Here is an 18,233-nt window from a genome sequence, read left to right as displayed (position 1 = left end):
TAGGCTGCATCAATAGAAGTATAGTGTCTAGATCAAGGGAAGTAATAGTACCACTCTATTCTGCTCTGGTCAGGCCTCACCTGGAATATTGTGTCCAGTTCTGGGCTCCGCAATCTAAAAAGGATGTTGAGAAACTGGAGCATGTCCAAATGGTGAAGAGTCTGGAAACCATGTCCTATGAGGAACGACATAGGGAGCTGGGGATGTTTAGCCTAGAGAAGAGAAAGTTAAGGGGTGATATGATAGCCCTGTTTAAATACTTGAAGGGATGTCATATTGAGGAGGCAGCAAGCTTGTTTTTTGCTGCTCCAGAAACAAGGACCCGGAACAATGGATATAAGCTCCAGGAAAAGAGATTTCACCTCAACATTAGGAAGAACTTGCTGACAGTAAGGGCTGTTCGACAGTGGAACACACTCCCTCGGAGTGTAGTGGAATCTCCTTCCTTGGAGGGTTTTAAACAGAGGCTGGATTGCCATCTGTCAGGGATGCTTTGACTGAGAGTTCCTGCATGGCAGGCAGTTGGACTGGATGGCCCTTGCTGTCTCTTCCAACTCTATGATTCTATTATTCTAAAGAGACATGAACGTCTGTCAAGGGAGATGCAATTCTTGCAGAGCAAGCCCACATGATTATTGTATCACAAAGTCATAATTCTAATGCTGAACATACGGTAGATGGATCTACGCTGATCATTTTGTAGGAGAAAAGACTACAGTGAGAACTGAGACAAACAGGTTTGCATGCTTAGAGAATGCCAGCCTTGCAGGAGCATGCAAGAACCTATGAGACTTTCACAAGCCCAAAACCAGACTGCAAAAGAAAGGGACTCCTTCCCCTTCTATCAGGCCATTATGAATTGCCGTGTTTAAATATGAGCTTTGTTTTAAAACTAAAGCTCAGATGCACATTCCTCACATCTGAAAAATAAATAAAACAAAACAGCACCCCTTGGCAGATGAGAGTCCTCTTGAAGGACAGACTCAAATTTATACCTAAAACCCCTGCAGCCCCCCAAAAAATGAGATGGCCATCAACTTAACCTTGTCAGTCAGCTGTCAAGACCAGACTTTCAGATAGTTGCCCAAAGGAGCTACAGTGCACAGCCAAGTCATGCCAATCATAAGCCCTAACTATGACTTGCTCAGGGTCATCCTGGCATTGAAATTTATAGAAGAGTTGTCATGTCTCTGGAAATAATTAGTCCAGTGAATCCTCAGCCCTTAATTCATAGGCCACCAGTACTATGGATCGCACTTGGCAAGACCACAGAAGAAAATGCTGAAGGCTTTCCATAAACACAGACAACTGCCAATTTAAAACTCTGCTCCTATTGCCTTCTCATGCAGTTGTACTGAACACCCAGAGTAAAGGGGAGAGAAGAAAGCCAAACAAGTTATTTTATGGAACAATTGCTCTGATCTCAGAGCTGCCATTCCAACCAAAGCACTCCCAGGCTCTTAAAGGCAAGGTGGAGTTAACAGCAGAGCCAGTTTTAATTCATCTTCAGTCTTACAGAATTCTTTATTTATTATTGAATTTATTATTGAATTTATTTCATTTATATCCTGCTTTTTCCCCAAGATGGGATCAAAGGTGGGTCCCAGCACATATTAAAACAAAATTTGGCATAAAAATAATAATAATTTTAAAAACTTTTTAAAGCTACCCTAATAAAATAAACAAAACCATAACAAAATCCTAAAGTGTAAAGACATACAACAGAGCACCAAAGTTAGAATCATCCAAGCCATTTTATTTCCCCTGTATGGATGTGTGAGCTGGATAGTAAAGAAAGCAGATAGGAGGAATATACACTCCTACACTGGTGCAGGAGAATAGCGCTGAGGATACCATCGACAGTCAAAAAGACAAACAAATGGGTCCTTGAATAGATTAAGCCTAAATCACAATGGCTGGGGTGTGGGGAGTGGGAAAGAGGATCTGAGATTGTTTCTGCCCCATCAAAGTTGAAGAATCATCAAAAACCTGAGATGGATTTCTTATCCATATAGGCATTTTCCTGGGCCATCAGGATAGCTGCCTTCGGTGAGTAGTCTTTTGAAATCTCTCTTGTGCAAACATCAGAACAAGAGTTCCCTCAAAGACAGGAGAATTGAGAAATGGTTTACAAAACCAACCGATCAAGAACTAGGAAATACTTGATAAGTATGCTAAGAAAGGCTTCTCCCAACTTGATGTTCTTCAGGAGTGGTAGACCTCAACACCCATCATTCCCACCCAGCATAGCCACAAGCAGTTGTAGACTGTCATATCTGGCAGGAGCACCTGGTTGGGGAAGGTTGCCTTGGGTCTCAGAGGTCCCACCCATCACCTGTCACCAAACCCTTTCCTCTGGAAATGTTTATTATTATATTTATTTGTTTGTTTACAATGGAAACGAGGTTTCTCCATGGAAAATATGTACTCAACCAATAAGCAATATGTTTTCTCATCCAACTCACCCTTTCTTCCAAAAGTAGTCCTAAGGTTTTGTTTTTCTTACCACACTGAATGAACAGCCACAATGAATACCAATTAACCTTCTGATGACGTGGTACGAGTGAATATAAGCATCTTTTACAAGCAACTAAAATAAGTTTAAGCAGCCGGCTGCCAAAATGATACGAATGCAAGCTTACCGCATGTAATTAAATGGGCCAGCGCTACTTACTGTTCCAGATAAAATAAAATAAAAATCAAACTTAATACTTCAGGCCATGAGTCATTTGCCAGCTGAGATCAAGTTTTCTTCCTGATCTGCTACTGAGAAAATCAATACAAATCAGAACATTTATTCACGCTTAATCAAAAAAAAGCTAAGGCACACATGGTATAATGGCAGGCAAAATTTACAGACTTTTGGAGTCTCATAGAAGGATAAAAAAAAACTTTATTCCTAAAGATCGTAAGAGAAAACTGGCAGATTGCACAAAACAGCCTTACTCTAAGACAGAGAGCACATGAGAATATGCATCCCCCCCCCCCAAAAAAAAGGTGTTAAGTGACATGGAAAAGCAAATGAGGTGTACCAACCAGAATATAAGACTATAACAAAGGTGGTTCATACTCAAGTTTCTAATCACCACAAAGCCTGGAAATGTTAATATTTGGCTACAGCTTGGGCTGGACAATTGCTGTTGCTAGAGCCCAACAAAATAACTTTCGAAGGCTCCAGCCAGCTGAAAGGATCAATCATTGGCAAAATACTTCCTTAGGAAAAAGACAAAAGTATAAGGTATCTGTTAATGAAACTTACAGTGGCACTATGCTTCTGAATGCAAGATGCTGAGAACGAATAGGAAGAGGTTCCCACCATAATGATATGAACACACAGAGGTTTCTAGTTGGAAGTGAATGCAGAACTGGATAGAAATTCGAACTGATCCACGAAGTCCATTACTGTGTTCACCTGTGCAAGAAGAATTTGTATGAAGAATCTAACTGTGACAGAATAACTAATTTTTAAATTATTATTATTATTATTATTATTATTATTATTATTTCTAATAGCTGCTCATAGAAAAGAAAATTGGGATCTTGGGAAACTGCCTCATACTAAGAAGCATCTAGTGGTATCCGTGTTGGCCACACCACAAAGCCAATAACATCCAAACAATGATACCTGTATCGGGCCAACCAAAATGCACAATTACATGTTGCAAGCTTTCGAAGTCACACTGGCTTCTTCACCAGGCAAAAGGGAGAAAAAACTTGAAGATATTAGTCATAGGCCTGTATTTTCTGTTTTGGTCTTAGTTCAGATGGTAGGGGGGCGCTATCTGCAGGTTGGTACCTTCCCTTTTGGCCATACAGTCACTGGTAGATTTTCAAAGTCAAGAAAATTTAATGTCTATTTGCAATTCAAAGATTTTCCTTGGAATCCAGCATCACAAATGAAGGAGACATGCTGGATTCCAAGGAAATATCCAGGGAAACATCAATTTGTGGTTTATCAGGACTCCTATCAGATCCCTTCCACCCGTAGTCTAGTTAAGCCAGGTGTCCCTCATCCTATGTCTATACATTTCATTTTCCCACCATAAGTGCAGTAGTACCTTACACTTCTCCATGTTGAAATTCATTTTTTTAACTTTGGCCCAGCTATCTAATCTATTCAGGACTTCTTGAATTTTGATCCTGTCCTTTGGCATATTAGCTACTCCTAATTTGGTGTCATCTGTAAATTTGATAAGCATGCTTTCTATTCCTTCATCCAAGTCATTGATAAAGATGTTGAACAGCACTGGGTCCAGGACAGAACCCAGTGGTACCCAACTGGTAACTTCTCTCCAGGATGAAGAGGAGCCATTGTTGAGCACCCTTTGGGTTCGGCCAGTCAACCAATTACAAATCCCCCTAACAGTCACGTTGTCTAGGCCACATTTTACCAGCTTGTCTGGGGGACCTTGTCAAAGGCCTTAATAAAAGCGAGATATGCTGTATCTACAGCATTCCCTTTGTCTACCAAGCTATTACAGTGGGCCCTTGGTAACTGCTGGGTTTAGTTCCAGGACCCCCTGTGGATAACCAAATCTGTGGATGCTCAAGTTCCATTAAATACAGTGGCATAGTAAAATAGTGTCCCTTATATATAATGATAATCAAGGTTTGCTTTGTTTTGTATAATATATATTGCTCTGACAACCTTAGAGTGGAGAATTTTACAAATTCTATTAATTAAACAAATAAATGAAAGCTTGTCTGACATCTTATTATCCATCTATACGTGAAAATGTATGTGTGTGGGGGGGAATAGACAAAATCCAGTTTTCCATGAAGAATTGATGCTTACTGTAACACAGCAATTCAGCCAAACTAATCTCTTCTCTGAGATTACAGAACACTGTATCTCTTTTACAATCAGGAATTCACAATTCCTTTCTACGATAAATGCATTTTAAAGCAAGTAAAATGTCTTCAATAATTTGCTCACTAAATATTTATATTCCAATATTTTACTAATTTCTTGGTTTTTTAAAAAATTATATTATCCAAGACACTGGCCTAAATAAAATTGTTAGCTGTTAACTGGAAGAAGCCCACTGAACCAATGGAATTTACCCAATGATTCAGTAAATCTAATTTAGTCTGGGACTAACAGTTAGATTTAGGCCACTGTCTTTGCTTTCTGATGCTATTTTTTAAAAAAATACATTAACAAGGGTGCAGTGACCTGGCAACTACAGAAGGGAATAGGTGGCAGGGAACATTTTAATTTCATCTGAAAATTTGCAAAGGCAGTTCTGTCATTATACGTCCAGTCCCTTCCTTCCTTCTTATAGCACTATATACAATGCAATGTGAAAACCTTCCAAGTGAGGATGATTAATAGTGACACCTGGATTTTTCCAACATATAAGTAATATCAGCTTTAATAACAACCGCACACATCACCCTTTATATTGCCTGACACCCACACCAAATCTGCACGGCCGTTTTTCTACAACAGTTCAATACAACTTAAAAAGGATAGGAGAATTGATTGGGAAAAACCAATATCTATGAAAGAGAATACTGTAACCGAAAATTACAAGAGGAGGAGGAGGGAAACCTAAACAGATGAGCAGTTCAGGTTTGCAACAAGTAAGCAAATAAATGGCAAAATTGCTATTTCAGATGCTCAGGATGAGCAACATAAAAACAATTCTACAAATGGATATTCCTGACTCACTCTTTGTCCATGGTTGGATTCTCAATGGTGCAACTGAAACAAATGCTCCAGAGCCCTGAGCATCTACGGGCCCCATGCTGCTTGCTAATATCACACATATGCTTCTTGCATCATAATGCTATCAAGAGGGGAATGTTGTTGGAGAGAAAAGAACTGCAGTTTTTCACCCCCAAAGGATTGGTAGGGTTTCTCACACACCCCATCCCCTTAGGTGAATCTGTAATTAGATGATCGGCTGAACCAAAAGGGTGCTCAACAATGGCTCCTCTTCATGCTGGAGAGAAGTGACCAGTGGGGTCCCACAGGGGTCTGTCCTGGTCCCAGTGCTATTCAATATCTTTATCAATGACTTGGATGAAGGAATAGAGGGCGTGCTTATCAAATTTGCTATGACACCAAATTAGGAGGAATAGCTAATACCCCAGAGGACAGGATCAAAATTCAAAATGCCCTGAATAGATCAGAAAGCTGGGCCAAAACTAACAAGATGAACTTCAACAGGGAGAAATGTAAGAAACTGCACTTAGGTAGGAAAAAAATGAAATGCATAGATATAGGATGAGGGACACCTGGCTGAACGAGACTACGTGTGAAAAGGATCTTGGAGTCCAAGTAGACCACAACGTAAACATGAGTCAACAGTATGATGCAGCAGCTAAAAAGACAATGTCATTTTAGGTTGCATCAATACAAATATAGTGTCTAGATCAAGGGAAGTAATAGTGCTACTCTATTCTGCTTTGGTCAGACCTCACCTAGAATACTGTGTCCAAGGCACCACAATTCAAAAAGGATGTTGATAAAATGGAGCATGTCCAAAGGAGGGCCACCAAAATGGTGAAGGGCCTGGAAACCATGCCTTATGAGGAAAGACTTAGGGAACTGGGTATGTTTAGCCTGGAGAAGAGACGGTTAAGGGGCGATATGATAGCCCTGTTTAAGTATTTGGAGGGATGTCACATTGAGGATGGAGCAAGCTTGTTTTCTGCTGCTCCAGAGACTAGGACACAGAACAATGGACACAAGCTAAAGGAAAAGATATTTCACTTCAACATTAGGAGGAACCTCCTGACAGTAAGGGCTGTTCAACAGTGGAACAAACTCCCTCGAACAGTGGTGGAGTCTCCTTCTTTGGATGTCTTTAAACAGGGGCTGGATGGCCATCTGTCGGGGATGCTTTGATTGTGAGTTCCTGTATGACAGGAGATTGGACTGGATGGCCCTTGTGGACTCTTCCAACTCTATGATTCTATGATTCAGATGTCAAAGAGGAAGAAGGGGCATGTGGGTTGCTACTGACACTCCAGCCTTGGCCATACAAAGTGGAACACAGTCAAGAAAGATGCCCGGGGTCTTCCCCTGCCTGGAGGTTGAAACAGATTGGCTCTGGCCACAAGGAGAACACCTTCAGGCCCTGAAACATTGCTAAAATGCAAAAGCAGCCGCCAGAGCCAGAGGGGGAGCTGACACACATGCACAAAGCAGGGGCTGCTTATGGAACCATCTCAATACATCCTTGTGTGTCTCTTGTGTCCCTTCAAGTAATTTCCAACTTACAGCGACCCTAGGGTAAAATAGCATACGGTTTTCTTTGCAAGATTTGTTTAAAGGAGGTTTATCACTGCCATCCCCTGAGGATGAGAGGGTGTGACTTGCCTAAGGTCACCCAGTGGATTTCATGGCCAAGCAGGGAATTGAACCCTGGTCTCAAATCATAGTCCAAGACTTAAATCACTATTGCTGCCTTGAGTCCCTATATTGGGAGAAAGGCAGGATATAAAAAAATAATAACAATATGCCATGCTAGCTCTCTAAATAAGTCCTCCTTGACCCCCACTCAAATCAACCAAGCCAAGCCACATCCAAGCAAAAGAAGTAAGACTCCCCAAGACAGCTGGAATCTGGGTTATTAGAAGGGACCATCATTCACTTGGTAAAGAACACAATTGTGCTTGCATGAGGTTCCAGGTTGCCTGATATCTCCAGTTAAAAGGTAAGAGACATGATACAGTGGTTTGAGTGCTGGACTCAGACTTCAGAAGACCAGGGTTCAAATCCCTGATCAGCCATGGAAACCTACTGGGTGACCCTTGGCCAAGTCACATTCTCTCAGCCTTAGAGGGAGGCAATGGTCAGCCTCCTCAAATTAAACGCTGCCAAGAAAACCCAAGGATAGGGTCTCAATAAGACACCACTGAGAGCCGGCGTGGTGTAGTGGTTTGAGCGTTGGACTACAACTCTGGAGGCTAGGGTTCAGTTCCCCGCTCAGCCATGAAACCAACCGGGTAACCTTGGGCAAGTCACACTCTCTCAGCCTCAGATACAATGGCAAACCTCCTCTGAACAAATCTTGCCAAGAAAATCCCGTCATAGGTTCACTTTAGAGTCATCATAAGTTGGAAATGACTTGAAAGCACAGAACAACAAGACAGCATCAATCTGAAAGCGCACAATAATATATAAGACTACTCAAGAGCAATTTCAAATCAGAACAGACAACATTGAAGTAGAAGTACAGATAGATTGACCCAATATAAGGCAGCCTCTACATGCATTCACTTCCTAATCCTGTCCATTAGATTGGATTTTTACTGCTTTATTTCTTTTTAAAGCAAGTCTTTCATGGTTTGTTGGGAAATGCCAAAGAGGCAGACAGCTTCTTTAAATACCTTCACCATGTTTTTATTTTTTTATTTAAAAAAAAACCCTTCGCAAACCTGCTAACAGCTGTGGACTATAAATAAGAACTGCGCAAATGCAAAGAGATTAATTTAATCAGGGAAAGTATAGTCTAAGAATCTCTTCTTGTACAGTGCCTTGTAAGTAGACTTCAACTGGCATAAATCCAACCAAGATGAGCTTTCACAAGGTTTTGTTAGTTTTAAAAATGTGTTATCTGTGAATAGGTAAACACAGTAGCTGGATGCAAGCTCTTCTCGTTCCCCCTTCTTTGCCCCCAAGTCTAACAAGAGGAATAAAAATCACCCCCCAGAAACCCAGCATCAAAATGGCCTCAAAGTTTAGTTTGACAACGAAAGCAACGTGGTTATTTTTAGAGCACCACGGGCATAAAAAAAACACAGCACTAAACTGTGACCTACAGCTATGCACATCCAAGCATCACATCATTCGAGCGACAGTCTTAACTTTAGCTAGGAGCGCATCTGGCGTGACTTCAGAGTATCATTATTCATCTGGGTACCAACAATACCTTTGGATGCATTTAGCAGCCCTAACAAGCTCCTGAAAATATCGTCTTTGCCTTTAAAATAAAATCCCTCGCACACACAGGAGGGACTACAGCTCTAGGCAAAAACTCTTGCTCAAAAGGTAGAAACCCTGAGTGGACTTTGTGGAAAGGATTTCCAAAGAACCTACTTCCAACCGTGTGCCATTTACAATGCTCTTCTTTACACTGGGAAGAATGAAGAATACTTGTCTCTTTTACAGAATGTGTGACAAGCTGTAGAACCAAATATGCTGGGATAAACTATCTTCACGTCAAGCCGAAGTCACCCGCAGCCTTGCCGGCGACAGATATTCCTTTCAAAAAGTACAGTAAGTAAGTGGATTATTTAACTTCAAACTAATTTATGGAATGAAAATTAATGCATAGAAAGTATACAGAGGCTTAGAAAAAGAGAGAGAGAGAGACAGATTCAACTAGTAAACCTGATTCATCAAATACAACTAAACAATTAATGCCTTCTAACATCAGAAATGAACTTACTTGGACATATTGAGAACTATTGCAATTTTTTTAAAAGTTGAGATTGAGCACTAAAGCAAACTGTTATAGATATATATGCATAGCATATGATTAATAACACATCTTAAAATTCCTAAGAAAAATTTGCTTTTGAATATATTAGGTTCATTGGTTTGAATATGCTTTATAAAGTTAAAGGTATATAATACAGCCAAACTGAAATACATTTGAGTTCCATTGATTTCTGAAGATAAGATGCTTAAACCTGAGTTTCAGTGTTACCTAACACAGACTCAGGCTGCATCCACACCGCTGAAATAATCCGGTTTGACACCACTTTAACTGCCATGGCTCATTGCTATGGAATTTTGGAAACTGTAGTTTGCTGTAGCACCAGAGCTTTGCTCTACATATTCACAACAAACTACAATCCCTCAAATTCCATGGCATTGAGCCATGGCAGTTAAAATGGTATCAAACTGGTTTATTTCTGCAGTGTGGATGCAGCCTCAGAGAGGTAAATGCAAAGGTACATCAGGTTCAGAGGTGATAAACAACATTATAAGATTCATCAAACAAACTTAAAGGGCCGAGTCCCAAAGAACACGTGTAAATTTACTTCTGAAACACCAATACATGGTTCTTTCTTTCTTTTTTAAAATTAGCTGACAAAATGCCATTCTTTGGCTGGATGAAATGGCCAAAAATTTATTCCTATAAAACTGGGCAATACCCTGGCTCAGAGGTTGTGACCAAGACACTTCTGAGGGAACTGAAATGGCATTTGAAAGAACGTGAGCGACTGATACAGGAGATAGAAAATGAACAAAAAGTTCAGAAGACTGGTGTGGATTACAACTGGCTGAAGAGCTACCAAAGTCCTCAGATAACTATCCCAGCCACAGAACAAAGACAGCTTGAAGTTCTCTGCTCCCAAATTCAACCGTGTCAAACTGGAATCATTCTCAGCAGGTAACCCCATTTTACTTACCTAGCATCTCATAAGCTACAGGACAGGTGGAGGGAGAGGTTTTTAGCTTCGATTTAAATATGTTTACCTCTCACTTGAAACCCATTTCAGTTAGATACATCCAAGAAAGTCCACTGATGGTTTAACAACATGCTCCTAAACATGTTTACCTGGAAATATGTTCAGTGAGGCTTATTTTCTGGCATGTGTGTTTGGGACTACCCAACCAGACAATGCAATTAAATGCAATACAATTTTATTCATAAGCCCCCATGCATAAAAATGCAGAGGATTATATGTGTACAACTGTATAGCAGAGTGCTGATGTACATTTCAGTATCTGTTGTCAGAATGCCACAGCAAAAGCTTTCATCTCCAAATTAATGTAGCAATAAATCCTTTAGATTTGCCAAATAATTGGGAGCACACTGATCAAACACCCAATTACATATTAAAATGTCTTTGTTATTCAGAGATCTGATGCATTCCCTCCTCTTGCTAGACATTTGTGCCTTGGCAAATTAAAGAACTGTACTTTTACCCTGTATGTTTAGCTTTAACACATGCAAATGCCACTATAGAACCAAGTGCTCAGATTCAATTTATACCTGTATTCTATTGAAGTTAGCTTTTTTCCCCACTCACAAAAGATGACTCTTCAAAGTTCTTCCTTAAAATTATTACCAATTCTATACATCTAATTTCCTCCCAAAGGCAGTGTACAGAATTTTCTTTTTTACAAAAACCTAACAAACCTATGCTCTCTTTTTGAGCCCAGAAAAAGACTCGAGGGCAACGTCAGTTTGAATCAATTTGCTTGGACAGCTTAATACAGGAGGAAAAATGCTGCTTCCACTGTTGTGTAGCATCCAAATGCATTGCAAGCACCATTTTATTCCACATTTTGGTTTTGGTTTTAAACAACAAAGGCAAAAAAAGGCACAATTATCTTTGTCATGAAAGTGGTAGCACTAGCTATAATAGCAAGAATTATAAATATATAGAGAGAATAGTTAAATTGACTTTTTTCTGCTCCCATTTCTCTACAGGTTTCGAGAGGTTTTGGCAGAAAATGATGTTTTACCATGGGAAATTGTTTACATCTTCAAGCAAGTTTTAAAAGAGTTCCTAACCAATCTCGAGAAAGAAGCTCAACAGGACCAACTGGGTGACATATGGAATACAAATTGTTCCGTACACTTTGTGGCACCTGGAGACAACTCTGGCAAAACGGACAAAGAGGAGATCCCAACAGTATCCAGCTACGTTGACAAAAATACACAGGGCATGTTTCCAACGTTCTCCCATAGAATCTGGAATCTTCCCTACTATTACCCATCAAGCTAAGTTTTTCCTCTTCCCTAAAATGCATTCGGGTTCCCTTGGCTACCTTCCACCTTCCTGTGAAGATTCAAAGCTCCAAAGAAACATACATTTTTGCCATCCCCTTCCCCTTTATTCCCAATTCTGAATTTTAAACAGATTATAGTTTGCATATAAATTTATAGTACTTAGGTCATTAGAATGACAAGCTCTTTCTACTATTCCAGTAGCATATGTTGTATAAAAGAACCTTCTAACCAAAAACATTCTCTTGTGAACCCTTTTTAAATCAAATATTTAAAATACGTTGCTTATATTGTACCTATAAGCATGCAGAGTTACAAATTCAAGTTTTCAATATTTTAAACTACAATCACTGTGAAAAGCAATGGCTTTGCGGGGAGAGGGGGAGTGTTCTATGATCTGCATAAATGCAATCTTTTCTAAAGTAAGTCATTAAGTATTTGAACTGGAGATTTAGCATTAAAGAGAATTAAAAAGGAAGGTGCTTTTAAGGCATTATTATTTCTAACAGGAGTCTTCAAGCTGAGAGATCAGAACCCACAAATGGATTGCACTTTGCCCTAAGGTTGTTCATTACAATAACATCACCGTTACATCCTTTTTTTAAAAAGGGGAAAGAGAGGAAGAAAAAAAATCTTCAGAGTTGGGCTAAAAGGTATCATAAGACATTTTTTAAATACAGGTTGAGTATCCCTTACGGAGAATTTCAAAATCCAAAATATTCCAGAATCCAAAAGTATCCACATGGGTGGCTGAGACAGTACACCTTTGTTTTCTGATGGTTCAGTGTATGCAAGTTTTGTTTCATGCACAAATTTATTCCAAATATTAGGTATAAAATTACTTTGAGCTAGGGTTATTGGGTGTATAAAAAACATAAATGAATTTCATGTTTTGACCTGGGTCCCATCTCCAATATATCTCATTTTGTATATGCAGACATTCCAAAATCCCAAAAATCTGATATCCAAGGCATTTCTGGTCCCAGTCATTTTGGATCAGGGACACTCAACATGTATTCTTTTTTTCCCCCTTTTTCTCACCCAACCACAATGTCTTGCGTAATTTCCCATATGTTTTCAACAATATTTTTCAAATGGAAACTATTTCCTACATATAATGCTCTGCCACTATCTGTGGTTTGAAGCTGCTGTCACTTGCCAATTGCAGCAAACACACACACACAAGGACACCTTACTTTAAGTGTCATTGCTAAGGGTAAGTTCCCCCTTCCAAGTATCTGTGTAAGAATTTATCCTCTTCTTAGAGAAACCTAGTACAGTGATCTTGCAAACTACAGTATTCTGCCAAAAAAAAGAGGATGGAGAATTCTGAGAGGGCTTTTGTACACAGACTTATGAGAAAAGGTAAGTGAACAGATAGGAAGAAACAGTAGAGCTAATAGTTGTGTAGAACAGGGGCACTAGTTTTACTTCTGTATGGTAATATGCCTTGCAAAAATAAATTTTCTGTACATAAATATAGGTATTTTGCCCCCACCCCAGTTTCAGTCATATCACCATAAAGAAAAATATCTCCAGCTGCATCTGCACTGCAGAAATAATCCAATTTGTCACTACTTTAACTACCATGGTGCAATGCTATGGAATTCTGAGAATTCCCAGAATTCCACAGCATTGCACCCTGGCAGTTACAGTGATGTCAAACCAGATAATTTCTACAGTATGGATGCAGCCTCCAAAAAGTTTCTATGCTGCAGTATTAAAAACAGCTCCTAGATGTCACAACATTTGCTTTGCTTGTTAAATTTGTAGCCCCCCTTGTCACCAAATGATGCTCAGGGTATCTAACCCCAACAAGATACAATTTAAGAAATACAGTACAGTAAAATGCCAAGTATAAACATAAGAAAAATGAAGTAAAAGCAATTACAGTCTATTTCCAGATCTGCTTAAGGGTCAAAGGCCTGGAACAACAAGAAAAGCTAGGTTGTTATCAGAGACAAGATTAACCAGCAGGGAGTTCCATAGTCTATAGGAGCAAGAGCTGCTCTCATTGATGTCAAATGTGTCTCTTACAGGGCCAGGAGACAGAGATGAGCCTGAGTATCCATCCGTATCCATGGACCTTTTATTCACAGATTCAAGCATCCACAGCTTGAAAATATTTTTTAAATATATAAATTCCAAAAAGCAAACCTTGATTTTGCCAGTATCTGGAGAGATCTTGTAGCACCTTTGAGGCTAACTAAAGAAAGAAGTTGTCGGCATCAACTTTTGTAGACTTAAGTCTACTTCCTCAGATGCATTTGGCACTTAAGTCTACGAAAGCTCATGCCACCAACTTCTTTCCTTAGTTCGGCTCAAACGTGCTACAAGATCTCTCTACATACTGATTATACAGATTAACACAGCTGTATCTTTGAATTCTACCACTTGGTTTTTCCAGTTTATATAAAGGGTACCATTGTACTAAGCCACTGTATTTAACAGGACTTGAGCATCCATGCCTTTCGTTATTCATGTGGGCTCCTGGAACCCAAACCCCAGCAGATATGAAGGGCCCAACATAGTAGAATACAATCTTTCAGAGAACCTGGTCCCAGATCATGCAGAGATTCATAGGTCATAACAAGAACTCTGAATTGTGCCAGGAAACAGACCAATAGCCAATGAAACTTTCTATAAGAGGGGTGTCATGAGCCCTAAAACCATCCCCAGTCAGTAGTTTAACTGTAAAATTCCGAACCAGCTGAGACAGTGGGCCCTTGTATCCACTGGGGTTTGGTTCCGGGGTAAGCTTGGGTACCAAAATCCATGGATGCTCGAGTCCCATTATATACAATGGCATCGTAAGATAGAATTCCTTATATAAAGTGGGGAAACCTAAAATTTGTTTTTTGGAATTTATGTATTTTTAAAATATTTTCAAACCATGGATGCTTGAATCCACGGATAAAAAAATCCATGGATATGGCTGGCTGACTGTATTTCTAAATACTCTTCACAGCAGTTCCACACAGAACACATTACAGCAGTCTAAGCATGTTGCTAAAGTATGGGTCACCATGGAAAGATCTGACAATTTTAGAAATGAGGTCTGAAGAGGACTGGTATACAGCAATACTGATCATGGCACAATAAAAAATTTCTAGCAGGTGGAGGGCACTGGTACCTACCCCAGTGAAGCTTACAATGCGGGGGGGGGGGGGGGGGGAATAGCAAAGATGAAGAAAACATGGGAAAGGTAATGGGAACAAAGCTGTTAAAAATGCTGTTAAACATGCTTTGGATTTGTGTTGATTTCTTAATATGGTAGAATAAAGTTCTGGGTTGAAAGCAATCATTTAACCATAAAATCTGTAAAGACTTGGGGAAGGGGAGTAAACAGCAAGGTGTTGCCTGAACTAGCCACAAGTAGTTGTAAATCAGCAACAAAGCTATATATTGGCTGTAAGACTGAAACTAAACCAGTGAAGTAAAATGTTCAGTGCATTGCACAAAGTGTGCTAGCTGCTTGGTTGGTTTTCCAAGCTTGAAGCGTTAGGGTACACTTACCAGAGAGTAAATCACATTAAATGCACAATCTATGTCTCAATACACATATTTAGTACTCAATTGTTCTTCAGGACTGCTAACTCCAAAACCGTACACGACTAGACAGGTTTTTTTGAAAAAGCAAAAGAAGGTCGTTCTAAAACATCTAATGCTGTTATTTCAGAGTTGCAAATATTTTTCCAGCACTGCTTTACAACTTAAGTAAAAATAGTTCCCACTGGCTTGGTCTTCGCTTGGGATATTTGTTTTACAAGGTGAGGCTGTTTTTAAAAAGCTGTTGTGGTTTAAATAGGCTAACATTACAGGACTTATGTTTTATATGGAAACATTAGTGAAAAAATGTTTTAAACAAAGGCACGTAAACATAAATGTCAGCTCGCAAAAGAACAAACTTGAAATATCTCATTTTGCACACACAGGCATGTTTCAATACATATTTTTGCCCTAAGCATCTGTTCTTGGATGCTAGGAGCGTCATACGGAAAGGCTTTTTTAATAGTTTGAAATTGACATGTGGGAACTGTGGCCACAACTGACATAAGTAGAGCAGAAAATCAATGAAAATAGTTGCCAGAATTGACTTTTCCTGCAAACACATCTGAGCTAAATTTAACTCCCAGTGTTATAGAACAAAAGTATACAATTCTCATCCTAGGGCTCCATCACCAGAGACCATGAGCAAGAAATCTGCTGACACCATTTCAGGGAACTGCGTAGGTACATCTGTACAGCATCATCTGGTCTAGGAGTGAATTTTGCCACAGTTAAAACTTGGCTTTTAACACCTGCCAAAAAGCTAGTGATTCCTAGTAGTTTATACTAGTTTAGTTTATACAGCTCCTGTAGCTGTGATTTTAACAGCAGATGTAAACAGGGAAAATATTTCCCTGCTCTGAAAAGTGTGGGCTGATTTTTTAGACTACACTTTTTTTAATGCACAACAGTAAGCAAGATCAGGTTTTTGCAGGTCGACCATCAGCCCTACAGCCTCATTGTAATTTAACCACAGACTCCAATTGTGGATTTATAAATTGAACATAGTTTGAGCTTCAGCACCCATAGCACAAATGTTTCCTTTATGTGTTTTATGATCTGCTGAACCAAACAGGATATGCCTGTTATTGAAAAACCCATGACGTGGGATCTATGCATCCCTAACAATAGAAGGAGCCCTCCATGCATGCAAGAGAATTCTCAGTTTCACTGATTCCAAGCTGAAGCACGAATTTCACCTTCTGTTTTTCACGCATCTATTTAAAGAATCACACACACACACAAATCCCTGGGAAAGAAAACTGACATCTCTGCTGGAATATAATAAATCATTGCTTTATAGAAAATGTTTCTCAGTCCTTTTATTCTTGGGGCCTGTTTCACAATGGACTCAACAGTACATGTACTGCTTGACAACAGTACAAGTGAAAAGGATCTAGGAGTTGTAGCAGACCACAAGTTAAACATGAGTCAACGGTGTGATGTGGCAGCTAAAAAAGCCAATGTGATTCTAGGCTGCATCGATAGAAGTATAGTGTCCAGATACAGAGAAGTAGTAGTACCACTCTATTCCCCTTGGTCATGCCTCACCTAGAATACTGTGTCCAGTTCTGGGCACCACAATTCAAGAATGATGTTGAGAAGCTGGAGCGTGTCCAGAGGAGGGCCACAAAAATGGTAGAAAGCCTGGAAAACAAGCCCTATGCGGAGCAATTTAGGGAGCTGGGAATGTTTAACCTGGAAAGAGATGGTTAAGAGGTGATAAGATAGCCCTGTTTAAGTATTTGAAAGCATGTAATACTGAAGATGTAGCAAATTTGTTTTCTGCAGCTCCCAAGAATAGGACCTGAAGCAACGGATTCAAATTACAGGAAAAGAGATTCCACCTCAACATTAGAAAGAACTTCCTCACAGTAACAGCTGTTCAACAGTGGAATATGCTGCCTCAGAGTGTCTTTCTTTGCAGGTTTTTAAATGGAGACTGGATGGCCATCTGATTGTATCTTCCTGCATGGTAGAGAGTTGGGACTGGATGGCCCTTGAGCTATCTTCCAACTCTATGGAGATTATCCGACGGGGAAAAGGATGCCCCTGCCCTGTCCTTGCCATGAGATAGCAGGAAGGACTTTGACAAAATGATGTACTGATCCCATCACTGTCCCATGCGGGAAGTGCAAATGATAGCGATCATGCAAAAGACTTTCATATGACGTTGCAGTGATCCTGTCATTGTCCCATGAGTGAAGCGGAATTGTCCCCTCATTTCCCCTTATTTTGTATTAACAGAAGAACCCGTTAATACAATTCCTCTACACTGATAGGACAATGATCGGATCAGCACAACATGTGTGAATTTCTTTCACACAATCATAGTCACGAACAAAATAAGGATGGGAGAGCAACCTGCTCCTGTCCCGGTGTGATATTCTCCTATGATTCTATACTCAAATTCCCAGGACCCTCAAACCTGAAACCATCAGTTGTACAGCATGATGATCAAAGATCCTTGTAGAATGCATGCACAGCCTGCTGACAGTGAAGGAAAAAACTACTGCTAGTGCTAGAGGAATAAGAGCGCAGAAAATTGTCTTATACCAGGTGAGGCTCTTCATCATTCAGTCTGCTTTCATCTACTGACTGACAGTTGTTCCACAGCATCTCAGGACAATGCCTTTGCCACCACCTATTCATTCAAACTGGAAATGCCAAGACCATAAAATTAGGACCCCCTACACACATTTACCACTGAGCAATGGCCTCTCTCAAAGAGCACATAGGAAGCTGTTTTATATCATGTCAAGTTGTTGGGGCACTTTACTCACTACTGCTATATTCATGACTGGCAGCATCTCTCCATGTTTTCTTTGCCAATGGTAGATGAAGTTAACAAAACAGCTCTACTAACAAATTAAAACAAAGCTACAGTTCACCTACTTCTCAATGGCATAACTACCAATGGACCAAAATGGATATAGTCCCAGGCTAATTAGCAATGCATGGCACTAGCTGCCACTCACAATG

General features: G+C 39.9%; 2 protein-coding genes across 5 annotated transcripts in view; one reads left to right on the top strand and one right to left on the bottom strand.

Annotated features, from left to right (window-relative positions):
* RD3L (RD3 like) overlaps window positions 1-14,800 on the top strand; it is a 35,168-nt gene extending 20,368 nt beyond the window's left edge. Inside the window, exons 2-4 of one of the 2 annotated variants that reach the window (XM_089522646.1) lie at window positions 9,125-9,232; window positions 10,049-10,355; window positions 11,403-14,800. In XM_089522646.1, the coding sequence (XP_089378772.1) occupies window positions 9,125-9,232; window positions 10,049-10,355; window positions 11,403-11,700 (713 nt within the window). In that variant the 3' untranslated portion in view covers window positions 11,701-14,800. Of the gene's footprint in view, window positions 1-8,803; window positions 9,237-10,048; window positions 10,356-11,402 lie in introns of those variants that run through there. The other variant, XM_089522647.1, reaches the window with a different exon arrangement.
* The window catches only part of TDRD9 (tudor domain containing 9), a 147,204-nt gene that overhangs the window by 123,714 nt on the left and 5,257 nt on the right, over window positions 1-18,233 (bottom strand). The gene's annotated exons all lie outside the window — the stretch shown is intronic.

Source organism: Sceloporus occidentalis, unplaced genomic scaffold (assembly GCF_023333645.1).
Source record: "Sceloporus occidentalis isolate IW3139 unplaced genomic scaffold, rSceOcc1.0.p SCAF_4, whole genome shotgun sequence".
Taxonomy (NCBI): domain Eukaryota; kingdom Metazoa; phylum Chordata; class Lepidosauria; order Squamata; family Phrynosomatidae; genus Sceloporus; species Sceloporus occidentalis.
This window is presented reverse-complemented; position numbering and strand designations above follow the sequence as displayed.